Below are 14,023 nucleotides of genomic sequence, written 5' to 3'. Positions count from 1 at the left end.
ACCTCGGTCAGGTGGGGCCTGTGGGTGGGAGCAGCACAAGGAGCTGCTGTTGGAGCGGCCCCAGGGGAGGGATCTGGGAGGAACACGTGGTCATTCCCTGGGGAACGTGTCCTGCTGTGTCCTGGTGACCACCTGGAGCAGGGATGGAGCAGAGCAAGAGGAGGAGCTCCAGGTGCTGTGGCTGTTCCCCCCCTCGTGCTTCCCCACCCAGGAGGGTCTCAGCCTCCAGCTGTGGTTTGTCTGGAGCAGTTCTGGGGATGGGCATTCAGCCAGGAGCTGTGTCCTGCCTGTGGTCCCTCACGGAGCAGGGACAGTTGGGAACAATCCCAGACGTCAGGAAATATTTCCTACGGGGAGCTCTGGCAGGGTCAGAGCTGCTTATACCATAACTAAGTGTCTCTTTTGTCCTTCTCTCATCTCTTCTCATCAGGAAAAGGCAATTTAAAGCTGGAATCCACGTGAGAATTCCCATCCCCTGGTGTGCTGCCCCTGGGACTCCCCAAGCCAATCCCTTCCCTGGGGGAGGTCCCTCAGAGCTCATGGAGCTCCCTCCTCCTGGAATGGTCCCCCTGCATTTCTCCATGGAGAGGAAAAGCCCTTTTCCTGGGGATTCCACCTCTGTCCACCACAGCCCCCAAGGAGCAGGTGACAAATCCCTGCCGTGGGACCATCCCAAGCCAGACTCGCCCACCACCAACCCTTTGGGCTTTCCCTCTTTCCTTCGGCACTGCTGTGACCCAGAGCTCATCTCAGGGAGACCCAGACACCCCTCCCTGCTCTGCCCAGGTCTCCCAAGCCCTGGCCAAGCCCGAGGCAGTGCCAGTGGCCCCGGCAGGATGAGGTGAGTGGTTAGTGATGCGGTGACGGGATGGGTGAAGCCAGCGGAGCTGTGACACGGACACGTGCTGAGACCCGGAGCCCCTGTCTCCTTGTAGGCAGCACACAGGAACGTCAAAACCCCTTCCTGGAGCCGGTGGCAGGAGCCTCTGGGCTGGTGGCAGCTCGGGATCCCCCGGGATCACGGGCTGGGGGTGCCCCCTCCATCGCAGCCCCCTAAAATTCCAGCTTTTCCACTGCCCAACCTGCAGCAGCTCATCCCTGTGCTCCCCACGGCCCTGCTGACGGAAAAGCTCCCCATCCTCAGCCTGCCATCCCTGGAGAATGCTGGGAAAATGCCATGGCAACCTGGAGGGAAGAGCAACGGCTCCCTGAGGGAGCTCCTGCCTCCCTGAGCCCCCCCTGCGAGGCCGAGGGCCCACCAGCCTGTCCGTGTCCTCCCTGCAGAAACCTCCTCCCCTGGGAAGAGGAATCCTTGGAGCCACGGATGTTTTTAGGCACCTGTGGAGGTGGATTGAGCATCTCCAAGCTCAATGGCTGTGGCAGAAGTGGGGTGGAGCTGTGCCAAGGGTGGGTACATCCTCCTCCAAACTGCCCACCTCTTCCTTCCCAAACCTGCCCACCTCTTCCTTCCAACCTGCCCACCTCCTCTCCAAACCTGCCCATCTCCTCCTTTAACCTGCCCACCTCCTCTTTCAACCTGCCCACCTCCTCCTTCCAACCTGCCCTCCTCCTCCTCCAACCTGCCCAGCTCCTTCAACCTGCCCACCTCCTTCCCAAACCTGCCCACCTCCTCCAACCTGCCCAACTCCTCCTTTAACCTGCCCACCTCCTTACCAAACCTGCCCACCTCCTCCTCCAACCTGCCCACCTCCTCCTCCAACCTGTCCACCTCCTCCTTCCCAAACCTGCCCACCTCCTTCAACCTGCCCACCTCCTTCCAACCTGCCCACCTCTTCCTCCAACCTTCCCACCTCCTCCTTCCCAAACCTGCCCACCTCCTCCTTCCAACCTTCCCACCTCCTCCTTCAACCTGCCCACCCCCTTCCAACCTGCCCACCTCCTCCTTCCCAACCTGCACCTCCTTCCCAAACCTGCCCATCTCCTTCCAACCTGCCCACCTCCTCCTTCCAACCTTCCCACCTCCTCCTTCCCAAACCTGCCCACCTCCTCCTCCAACCTGCCCACCTCCTCCTTTAACCTGCCCACCTCCTCCTTCCAAACCTGCTCACCTCCTCCTTCCCAAACTTGCCCATCTCCTCCTCCAACCCGCCCTCCTCCTTCCCAAACCTTCCCACCTCCTCCTCCAACCTGCCCACCTCCTCCTTTAACCTGCCCACCTCCTCCTTTAACCTGCCCACCTCCTCCTCAGTCCTCAACCTTGGCCATGTCCTGTCCAAACCTGCCCATCTCCGTCCCACACGGGGCCACCTCCTCTCCAAACCCCACTGCCACACAAAACCCCCCCTATTCCCACCCTCCCCCTGGAAAGGCACCGAGTGCCCGTCTCTGCACTGCCCTCAGTGATTCCAGCCCTCTCCACTCGCTCTCCGTGGCCAATTCCCTCGAGCTCCGGAGCAAAGCTCCGCTTCCCGCAGGAATTTGGCCCCCAGGAAACACCCGAAGCCTACAAGGAAACAGGGGGTTGTATCTGCAGCGGCTCAAAGCTTGTGCCAGGGATGTTACACCAGTTCACTGAAACAGAATTAATCGAGGAGTTGAGGAAAAAGAGGCAGCTTTACCCTGGGAACTAAATGCCCCAAGGGCTTATTTTTCTTCTCTCTCTCTCTCAGATCTGTAGAAATACAAAGCAAGTGGTGGGTTTGCAGAACAGCACCCGAAACGCTCCGTTTGGCAGCTCAAATTCTGCTTCACGTGACACTTTGGGCGTGTTGGGCTGTCGCTTAAAGATAAACAGACAAGCAAACGAGCAAACACACGCACGACCCCTCGGCAAAGCACCCCCTGACCCGGCCCGGGAGCCCCCAGACAGCCCCGGGACGCTCGGGATGCTCCTGGGGAGTCACTGGGAGGGGCGGATCCGACGGGACTGTGCGGGATGAGGGATGACGGGAGCCTGGAGAGGCTGGATGGGCACGGCCGGGCGCGGGACGGGGGGGACACGGGACGGGGATGTCACCTGGCACGTGGAGTCACCCGGGCTGGGGGTCAGCGGGTCCCCAAGCACACGCACACACCGCTCAGTCGTCAGCGTCAGCTTTATTGGGGACACGGATGTCACACAACGGACCCGCTGCGCCGCGGGCACCTCGCGCGGCTCCCGGGGCTCGGGATCGGCTCCCCTGCCCAGGATCAGCTCCCGGGGCTGGGGATCAGCTCCCCTGCCCAGGATCAGCTCCCGGGGCTTGGGATCAGCTCCCCTGCCCAGGATCAGCTCCCGGGGCTTGGGATCAGCTCCCCCTGCCCAGGATCAGCTCCCGGGGCTCGGGATCGGCTCCCCCTGCCCAGGATCGGCTCCCAGGGCTGGGGATTGACTCCCCCTGCCCAGGATCAGCTCCTGGGGCTTGGGATCAGCTCCCCCTGCCCAGGATCGGCTCCCGGGGCTGGGGATCAGCTCCCCCTGCCCAAGATCAGCTCCCGGGGCTTGGGATCGACCCCCATGGCTTGGGATCGGCTCCCCCTGCCCAGGATCAGCTCCCGGGGCTTGGGATCGGCTCCCCCTGCCCAGGATCGGCTCCTGGGGCTTGGGATCAGCTCCCCCTGCCCAGGATCGGCTCCCGGGGCTGGGGATCAGCTCCCAGGGCTTGGGATTGACTCCCATTGCCTGGGATCAGTTCCCCCTGCCTGGGATCAGCTCCCCTGCCCAGGATCGGCTCCCAGGGCTTGGGATCGGCCCCCATGGCTTGGGATCGGCCCCCATGGCTTGGGATCGGCTCCCCTGCCCAGGATCAGCTCCCAAGGCTTGGGATTGACTCCCATTGCCTGGGATCTTCTCCCCCTGCCTGGGATCAGCTCCCCTGCCCAGGATCGGCTCCCAGGGCTTGGGATCAACCCCCATGGCTTGGGATCGGCTCCCGGGGCTTGGGATCAACCCTCATGGCTTGTGATCGACTCCCTGTGCTCGGGATCAGCTCCCATTGCCTGGGATCGGTTCCCCCTGCCTGGGATCGGTTCCCCCTGCCTGGGATCGGCTCCCACTGCTCGGGATCAGCTCCTGCCACCCCGGATGGGCTCCAGAGCAGCCACAGACACCGGGACACCTCATCCCTCTCCCACAGCTCAGCGGGCTGGATCTTCCAGGATCCGTCACTGCTCTACAAACCCCTGCCAGGAGGGGGGAGCCGGGGGGGGTCGGGCTCTGCTCCCGGGGAACAAGGGACAGGACAAGAGGAAAGGCCTCAGGCTGGGCCAGGGGAGGGTCAGGTTGGATCCTGGGGAAATTCCTTCCCCCAAAGGATTGTAAAGCACTGGAATGGGCTGCCCAGGGCAGGGGTGGAGTCCCCATGCCTGGAGGGATTTCCAAGCCCTGTGGATGTGACACTTGGGGACAGGGGTCAGTGGTGGCCTTGGCAGTGCTGGGTGGGGTTTGACGGGCTCAGAGGGCTTTTCCAACCTCAATGGCTCTGTGATTCCACGTTAAACAGGAAGAAGGTGCTGTCGGCCTCACACTGCCGGGGCAGCTCCAGCAGAGCCGAGTCCGTGTGTCCCCACACAGGGGCCATCACTCCTTCCCAAGGACAGGCCCAAAGGAGGTTGTCCCTCTGCTCTGCTGTCACTGTCACCACCGGTGAGGACCGTGCAGGGGCTGTGCCAGGCGAGCCCCTCTCAGCCTGGGCACGCTGGTGTGCCTCGTCCCGGTCCCGGGGGGATGGAACCAACACTGCCTCCAGCAGTTCCTCAACTCTGACCTCACGTTCCCATTCTCAGTCTTTCTTGGCCTCTTTCTCAGTCCCTCTGGTCAAACGTCCTTCCGTGGAAGCCCGTCTTGGAAGGAGACAGAGCCAGAGTTAGAGCAATGGAGGGAGTTATGGATCGTGTCATCTCATCCCGGGGTGTCCAGGCAGGACCCCCGGGAGCTCTGAGAGGGAAACACTCCAGGGCCTGACCTGGAGCTGCCACGTGCAGGGAAATCCCTGCCCTTGGATGGAACTGCTGTAAATTCAGAATTAAGGCAGGAAGAAATTCCCTGTCCCCTGCAGGACTCCAGGATACTTCACAGCCCCCATCCCTGAGGGACTCCAGGATACCTCACTGTTCCCATTCCTGTGGGACTCCAGGACACCTCACTGTTCCTGTTCCTGTGGGATTCCAGGACACCTCACTGTTCCCATCCCTGTGGGACTCCAGGATACTTCACTGTTCCTGTTCCTGTGGGATTCCAGGACACCTCACTGTCCATGTTTCCTGTGGGACTCCAGGATGCTTCAATGTTCCCATTCCTGTGGGACTCCAGGACATCTCACTGTCCATGTTTCCTGTGGGACTCCAGGATCCTGTGGGACTCCAGGACACCTCACTGTTCCTGTTCCTGTGGGATTCCAGGACACCTCACTGTCCATGTTTCCTGTGGGACTCCAGGACATCTCACCTTTCCTATTCCCTGTGGGACTCCAGGACATCTCACTGTCCATGTTTCCTGTGGGACTCCAGGACACCTCACTGTTCCCATTCCTGTGGGACTCCAGGACATCTCACTGTCCATGTTTCCTGTGGGACTCCAGGACATCTCACTGTTCCTGTTCCTGTGGGACTCCAGGACACCTCACTGTTCCCATTCCTGAGGAACTGCAGGATACCTCACTGCTCCCATTCCTGTGGGACTCCAGGACACCTCACTGTCCATGTTTCCTGTGGGACTCCAGGACACCTCACTGCTCCGATTCCTGTGGGACTCCAGGACATCTCACTGTTCCCATTCCTGTGGGACTCCAGGACACCTCAGTGTCCCCATCCCCATGGGACCCCAGGATACCCCAGTATCCCTGTTCCCCATGGGACTCTAGGACACCTCAGTGTCCCATTCCTGTGGGATTCCAGGACATATCACTGTCCCCATCCCTGTGGGACTCCAGGTCACCTCAGTGTCCCCATCCCCAGACTACAGGACACCTCATTGTCCCCATATCCTGTGGGACACAAGGACACCTCATTGTCCCTGTTCCCTGTGGGATTCCAGGACACCTCTGGCTCCAGGCAGCTCTTGAGGGAGGTTTAGGTGACCCTGTCCTTGTCCAGACAGTTCCAGGACCTGGAAACCATGTCCTGAACTGGGTCATCCCACCCTTACCTAACTGCTCCTTCCATTATTTCCTGAATTTACAGCAATTCCATAAAAGAGAGGAACTTGGACAACGCGGGAGAGGGACTGACATCATTAAATATTCTATTTACAGCCCATTTCCTGGGAAATATTTCAAGTCTTTGCCACCAACCGGGAGCATGAAAATTTCAGAGATGAAAGGCCGTGACTTTGGGCAAAGGAATGGGAAGGTTTAACTCTGTGGGATGGCTGGAAGGGGGTTTGGAGCGAGGAGGGCGGGGGGCTCCAGGGGCTCTGCTGCTCCTGGGGGGTCAGCAGTGCCATGGGAAGCACAGGGATCACAGGGAAGCAGCGCTGGAGGCAGGAGGGGGTTGAAGAGAAGCGGAGGACGGCGAAGGGATGCTCCTGGAAATTGGGGTCCCTGCTGGGGGGGGATCAGCAGGTCAGACAGACACGGATGGGGAGGCCAGGGAGGGGATGGGGACAGGGATGGGGGGCTGTGTTCCCACCTGGAGTCACTGGGAGACAGAGGACTCGCAGCCAGACACCAGAGCCAGTGAGAGGGGTCAGGGGGGCCCAAAACAGCCCCCCAGAGGTGCCAGCACCACGGGGAGGGACAACCAGAGGCCGCGGTGGTTTGGTTGGAAGAGCCTTTTGGAAGAGCCTTCCCAAGGGAAGGGCTCCCCTTCCCCCAGAGGGCTCCCCTGGCAGGGGGGCACTGCTGGAGCTGCTGTTAAAACCAGAGAGCCCCCACGTTTTCCAGCACCACTGGAGGTGGGCACAGCTGGCACTGAGCTGTGGGGGGCCTGATTCCAGAGGGTCCCCAAATGCATCCGGCACAGGACCTGAGCAGGGCAGGGAGAGGGACCCCGGGTGGGACACGAATGGCTGTCACCTGAGCAAGGGGCACAGGTACCCCCAGATCCAGTTCCAGCAGCCCCAGTTTGGTGCCCCCGAGGTGGTGCCACCAGGATGGCACTGCCGAGGGCACCGCAGGGAGACGGAGGCTGGAATGACCCCACACTCCCCTGGGACACAAAGGGACACTTTGTCCCTCACACCACAGCCTGGAATGTCACCTGCTGTGCCAGCACCACGTGGAGGTTTGGTGGGAAAAGCCTTTCCAAGGGAAGGGCTGCCCTTCACCCGGAGCTCCCTGCACCTCACCGGGCCCCTGGTACCCACTGGGTGACACCAGTGACACTGCTCAAGGTGGCTCTGTGCTGTTGTGGGGCTGCACCTCAAAGGGCAGTGTGACACTGGAGATTCTGGGTCACCTCCTGCTGTAACTTCACATTTCGAAGCTTTATCGGGGTTTGTGCCCAAATCTCGGACTCCAGTTTAGAGGTTTTTGGTTTCAGGGCTGGGTGGGTGAGGCAGGAACGGGGCCCAGTGGGCACAGGTCAGGCTGTGTCCTGTGTGGGGGATGTCTCAGATCACCCTCCTGACCCTCCCACCCGTCAGGGACCGCCCACGGCTCCGACACGGGACAACATCCGGAGATCCTTTGGAATGAGAAGCGCTAGAGGAACACACGTTGCTGTCGTTCAGGAGCACACAGGGAGGGTGAAACCCAGGACTGGGCACAGCAGCGTCACGACAGCGCCAGACAGGAGGGACACGGAGCCACGGCAGGGAGGGAAAAGCGACAGCGACTCGCGACGTGTGCGAGGAGCCGATCCCACGATCCCGCGGCTCCCGGGAAGCTCCCGGGAAGCTCGTCCCGGCACTGCCGCCGAGCTCCTGCCGCCTCTGAAACGCCCCTCAGGACACAGCCCGGGTACTCAGCACAGTCACACCCCCACACAGCCCCGACCCTCCCCGCGCCCCGGCCGGCGCCGGCGTCTTACCGTGCCGCGACCACCGGCGACTTCTTCCCGGGATCTAAGGTGGACCCGGCCGGTTCCTCCCCCAGTGATCGTGTATCCTTGTTCAGCTGCTGGAGTCGGGAACTTAGCTCACTGATCACAGTTGGCTTGTCATCGTCAGCCCCATGGATGGGCCTGCTCTCCATGGGGTCCCCCCATAGCTTGGACCTTCTCTGAAAGAGGTAGCGTGGCCGGCCGATGCTGGCGGACGCCAGCGTGGCCGCATGTTGCTGGGAGATGAGCTCGCTGTCCGAAGACTGCTTCAAAAGTGGGTCCCTGAAAGTAACTGGCCCCTTGCTGAGCTGGGACTTGAGTTTTGGCTTTGGAGGCACTGGTGGCTTCTCGAGTATAAAAGTTTGTCCATCCGCAAAGGAAGTGTACGTGTCGGTGGGCTCCCCGCTCTCTGAGGACAACGTAGACATGCTGGAGACCGTGGAGATGGTGCTTGTGGTCTCCAGGTGATGGTCGCTCGAACTTCTGGTGTCCACCTCTTCCACTCCCGAGTCCGCGGCGGACTCCGGGGCTGCGGGGGCGTCGGAGGGCTTCCCTGAGGGTGTTCCGCCAGTGGTAGAAGGTGCTACTGCTGCCGCTGGTATGGATGGCGTGCTGGGCGTAGCCAGGTGGCTCACGGGTGTGCCGGGGGTGGTCACCAGGACCCCGTTTGCAAACTCGTCCGGGGGAGGCACCAGCCCTATCTTGGCCAGCTCCTCCCTGGTCTCCTCGTCGCTGGAGGACAGCTGGGCCGGCGGGAGCGTGACCGTGTAGGGCTCCACCTCCTCCTCCGAGCTCCCCTGGCCCAGCGCCTTGTCGGCGGCGGGACTGACCGGAGGCTTCCCCACAGGGCTGGGCTGGGGCTCTGCCTTGGGGGGCTCGGCCGGCTCCGTGCAGACTTCGGGGACGGCCGGGGTCTCCTCTTTTATCTCAAGTCCTATCTCGTCTTGGCCATTACTGGTGGCGTGGACCATGATGAGGCCGGCGGTCTTCTGCTGCGACGTGTCCACGATGCTGATGATCATGGACTTCTTGTCCTCCGGTTTCTTCTCCTCCTTCCCCGGGGTCTCCGCTCGGGCCTCGGTCTCTTTCCTCAGTGTGGACGGAGTCCCCCAGGGGCTCTTGGCGGGGGCCAAAGTCCCAGAGTCCGCTCCGATCGCTCCGATCGCTCCGATCACTCCTTTGCCTCCGGGGGAGTACGCGGGGGACACCAAGCTCTCCAAGTCGCCCCTCTCTGGTTCTTTGGTTTGGATGTCCACGAACAGGGGTGCTGCTCTGTCTGAGTCGGGGCTGTGGATCGGGGTGGGCGACCGGGATGGGACTTGGGTGGACAGGGCCCGTTCCCTTGCGGCCAGCGCAAGCGCCAGTGGGGAGTTCGGATCCAGGGGCTTTCCCGTGAGGGGGTGGATGAACGTTGAGGATGAGCTGCTAATTAATGGCTTTAAAGCTGAGACGGGGGAAGGCAGTAGAACATCTCGGCTTCCTAACAACCGCTCATCGATGGACCTGGACTGCTGCAGGGACGGCATCTCGCTGGGCGGGGGGGGCGTCCCCTCGATGGCCCCGACCGAGAGGAAGACAGTGGATTTCCGCCTCTCATCCAGGCGACGGTCTCGGTCCTTCATGACGCCAGCGATGGCAGTGGCAAAGGGGATGCCTGTGGCTTCGACCTGAGCGATGCCGGCGTGGTGCTGGTACTCCACCCCGCCCAGGCGGTGGCCCCGGCGGGTGGGCGAGGGCTCCCTGCTGAAGCCGCCGGTGATGGCCAGCGCCGCCCGCTCCTGCGCGTCCTCCACCTGCAGCTGCTTCACCAGCGGGCTCTTCTTCCTCTGTGGCTTGGTGGGCGCGAACAGGCTCACGTTGAACTGCCCCATGTTGGCGTAGGGGTTGTCGATGACCCTCCCCTTCCGCTTCAGCTTCTCCGGGGGGGTGGCGGACGGGCCGGGCCGGGGGATCTCCGTGGGCTCCACGGGGAGGTGAGAGGAATCCTGGAGGATTATCATGGATCGGGCCCTCTTCTGCCGCTCGGGGTAAGGGATGGACGTCCTGGCCTGGTCGTACATCTCGGCCGCGCTGATGACCTGCGGGAGGCCGTGCAGCTTGGCCTCCAGGCTGGGCTTAAAGCTCGACCTGATGGTGTCGTAAGCTCTTCCCGGGGGCGGGGGTGGCGAGAAGGATGGAGGGGGGCCTGTGTCGAAGTAATATGGAGAAGGAGGCGGGGGTGGGGCTGTTTGGGGCGGCGGTGGAATCCCATGTCCTTCCCTAACAGTGTCTTGCATGGATGTGCTCCGGGGAAACTTCCCGTCGAGCAAAGAAGCAGCAAGTTTCTCGTCTTCACCTGGAAAACAGGGGGAACGGCGACGTCAGAGGGGACGCTCCCTGAGAACCCAGAGTGCCACCAACTGGGGGGGGTCAGTCCCCCCACCCCAGCTTCTATCTGAGGTGACTTTTCATCTTTTCAAGCCAGGCTGGAAAGGGTTTGGAGCAACCTGGGCTGGTGGAAGGTGTCCCTGCCCAGGGCAGGGGGTGGCACTGGATGGGCTTTAGGGTCCCTTCCCACCCAAACCATTCTGTGATTCCAGGTTGGATGGGGCTTGGAGCAATGTGGTCTAGGGGTCAATGGTAGGGCCAATGGTCCCTACCCACGGCCAGGGGATGGAATGAGATCGGCTCTAAGATCCCTTCCAACCCATTCTATGACTCCTGGAGCATTTCCATCTGGAAATGCATCCTCGTCCCTCGGAGCAGCCATGACATCTCCCACCAATTCAGTTCCCACCGGGGGGGTTGTGCCCAACCCTTCCCCGCCAGGCTGAGCCCTCTCCAGTGACAGGGCTGCAGACGTGCTCCCTCAGCCCTCCCGGCACCACCTGCCGAGGTGCCAGACAGCCCAGTGCCAGCAGCACCCGCCGCAGCGTCGCCCCGGCACGGGCTCCGCACGCGCCGCTCCCCTCACACCTCCCGGCTCCCCGAGGGGCTACATATGTTCCCATGTGCCAGACTGAGCTCTGCAGGGTCTAGCAGGAACTCGAGCGACGGATTCTGAGCGTTGGAAGAGCCCGAAGAAGGCGGATTCCGTCGTTCTTACTGTGAACCGGCTCCCCGGGTGCGCAGCCAGAGCTCTGCCAAGTACTGGGAATGCTCTGGGAAAGACTGGAAGGATTTTAAGGTAAGGGGAGGAAAAACCGGGGGTTGGAATCAGATGACCTTAAAGTGCCTTCCAACCCAAGCCATTCTAAGCAATTCCATGATCCTACAATCCATTAACACAACAATCCCCCCCTCCACACTCCAGCCTTTGGCCTCAGCTCCCCCCCCATCCCACCCCCCAATTCCCTGTGCTCACCCCTCGCTCGCCAAAACTCCTTCCCAGCCCCTGCTCCGCTGCTCTCAAGGTCTCAAACCGCTCCCGAGAGGATTTTTTTTGCCTCTAAAGCTCTTCCTTTCCAGAAAATGCTCCTCCTGCACCGTCCACCGGCACCGAAGAGCTCCGGCAACCGCGCCCGGCGTCCGTCAGCAATTCCACCCAAGGCAGAGTCCAATGGGGACAAAAGGGAGGATTTTGGCACTGGACTTTCATCCCATGCTGTTGTTCGTGCTCAAAGCCGGGCTATTTTTGTGGAACAGTTTGGGGATTTGCACTCCCGAGGCGGGATAATGGACTGGCAGCACGGAACAGGTTCAAAGGGAGCCTGGACAAAGCCACGGAGGAGCTTTTTTGGAGCTGTTCTGTGCCCTGAACCCCCTGAGCGCTGAGAATTCGGGAGAATTATCTCATCTGTGCCCTGTTTTCCCTCCCCCCCGGGAATCTGCTTGGCAGCAGTGCCTGGGATGGGATCCTGCACTAGATGGAGCCATGGTTTGATTCGGGAGAGACGTTGTCGTGCTCTCGGCAGCATCAAGATCCAAAACACCAGTCCTGCCTTTCATGGCTATTTCTGGGAATGGCCAGGAGTTGAAACCAGGGTATTTGGGCAGCACTGAGCTCGGTCACCGTGCCCAGGTTGTCACAGGACACGGCCCAGTGCCAGGAGAGCTCATCCTGGGAATGCACTGCCCGGCCTGCAGATGGGCATGGATGTGCCAAGCACAGAGCTACTGCAGGAAATCCACTGGAGAAGCTGGATCTTCCTCCTGGAATGCCCTGGTCATGGCTGCCGGAGCAGGGCTGACACTGGGACACCACCACATCCCATCTCTCCTCCAGGAGACACTGTGGAAAACCTGTCAGTGCCTTCGACAAGGCACTGCCATGGGCAGGGACACTATGGAAAAGCACACCCAGGGCACTGCCATGGGCAGGGACACTATGGAAAAGCACACCCAGGGCACTGCCATGGGCAGGGACATTATGGAAAAGCACACCCAGGGCACTGCCATGGGCAGGGACACTATGGAAAAGCACATCCCAGTCACTGCCATGGGCAGGGACACTATGGAAAAGCACATCCCAGTCACTGCCATGGGCAGGGACACTATGGAAAAGCACATCCAGTCACTGCCATGGGCAGGGACACTATGGAAAAGCACATCCAGGGCACTGCCATAGTAGGGGACACTATGGAAAAGCACACCCAGGGCACTGCCATGGGCAGGGACACTATGGAAAACCACACCCAGGGCACTGCCATGGGCAGGGACACTATGGAAAAGCACATCCCAGTCACTGCCATGGGCAGGGACACTATGGAAAAGCACATCCAGGGCACTGCCATAGTAGGGGACACTATGGAAAAGCACATCCAGGGCACTGCCATAGTAGGGGACACTATGGAAAAGCACATCCCAGGCACTGCCATGGGCAGGGACACTATGGAAAAGCACATCCCAGTCACTGCCAAAGGCAATGAGCAGCCAGACATCTTAGAAGGCCCTTGATGGGAATGGACCAGCAGGAACCCCACGAATCCCAACAAGGACAGGCACCAAATCCCACACCTGACCCGTGTCCCTGGAGGGAGAGACCAGACTTGGATAAAACCCCGAGGAACATGATCTGTGTCCCAGCTGACCCTGCTTAGAGCTGATGGTTGGACTGGAATCTCCTGCTTCCCCCGGGAATTCTCCCTTGCCTTTGCCCCAGCCCCGGTGCCCAAGCTGGCAGTGGATACGAGCCTGTGCCCTGGAATAGAGGAACCTTCTCTATTCCCTGGGAAAACAAACATCTCCTGTTGCTCCTCAGCGAGAAAACCACCAGAGGATTGCTCAGGGATGGGAGAGGTGGGAGGGAAGAGAACCTTGGCAGGTTCTTCCTTCACTACCTGCGAGTGCCGGTGCTGCCGACTGTGCTGAGCCCGAGTAAACAAGCACAGCCTTACTCATCCCCCTCCCTCCTCACCCCCCACGCTCTGCTGATGACTCTGTCTCCAGCCCCCCCTTCTCCAGCTCTGCTCTGGTCTCACAGATCACAGAATCATGGAATTGTTAAGGCTGGAAGAGCCCTGTGAGCCCATCGAGTCCAACCGCCCCCAGCTCTGCCAAGGCCACCACTGACCACGTCCCCAAGTGCCACATCCACAGGGCTTGGAAATCCCTCCAGGCATGGGGACTCCCCCTGCCCTGGGCAGCTGAGCCAGGGCTGGAAAACCCTTTCCAGGAAGGAATTTTCCTCCTCAGCCCCAACCTGACCCTCCCCTGGCCCAGCCTGAGGCCGTTTCCCCTTGGCCTGTCCCTTGTTCCCTGGCAGCAGAGCCCGACCCCCCCCGGCTCCCCCCTCCTGGCAGGGACTTGCAGAGCCAGAAGGTCCCCCCTGAGTCTCCTTTGCTCCAGGATGAGCCCCCCCAGCTCCCTCAGCCCCTCCTGCTGCTCCAGACCCTTCCCAGCTCCCTTCCCTTCCCTGCACACGCTCCAGCCCCTCCAGGTCTCTCCTGTCTGAGGGCCCAGAACTGCCCCCGGGATTCCAGGGGGGCCTCCCCAGTTCCCAGCACAGGGACAATCCCTGCCCTGGGCCTGTGCCCACACTGGGGCTGCCACAGCCCCGGGGCCATTGCCCTCCTGCCCCCCTGGGCACAGCTGGGCTCACCTCCAGCAGCATCCCGGGCACACCAGGCCCAGCCTGGACCAGCAGCTCCTGCCTGAGGAGGCAGGGGAGACACAGGGATGGGGA

At 61.3% G+C, this 14,023-nt stretch overlaps 1 protein-coding gene across 8 annotated transcripts in view; it reads right to left on the bottom strand.

Annotated features, from left to right (window-relative positions):
- SHANK3 (SH3 and multiple ankyrin repeat domains 3) overlaps window positions 1–14,023 on the bottom strand; it is a 265,221-nt gene that overhangs the window by 8,846 nt on the left and 242,352 nt on the right. For 3 of the 8 annotated variants that reach the window (XM_064656805.1, XM_064656806.1, XM_064656808.1), the window contains one exon: window positions 7,909–10,255. In XM_064656805.1, the coding sequence (XP_064512875.1) occupies window positions 7,909–10,255 (2,347 nt within the window). Of the gene's footprint in view, window positions 1–2,579; window positions 2,633–3,038; window positions 4,783–7,908; window positions 10,256–14,023 lie in introns of those variants that run through there. The other 5 variants (XR_010430985.1, XM_064656809.1, XR_010430983.1 and 2 more) reach the window with 4 other exon arrangements.

This window comes from Pseudopipra pipra, chromosome 5, assembly GCF_036250125.1.
Source record: "Pseudopipra pipra isolate bDixPip1 chromosome 5, bDixPip1.hap1, whole genome shotgun sequence".
Lineage (NCBI taxonomy): Eukaryota > Metazoa > Chordata > Aves > Passeriformes > Pipridae > Pseudopipra > Pseudopipra pipra.
This window is presented reverse-complemented; position numbering and strand designations above follow the sequence as displayed.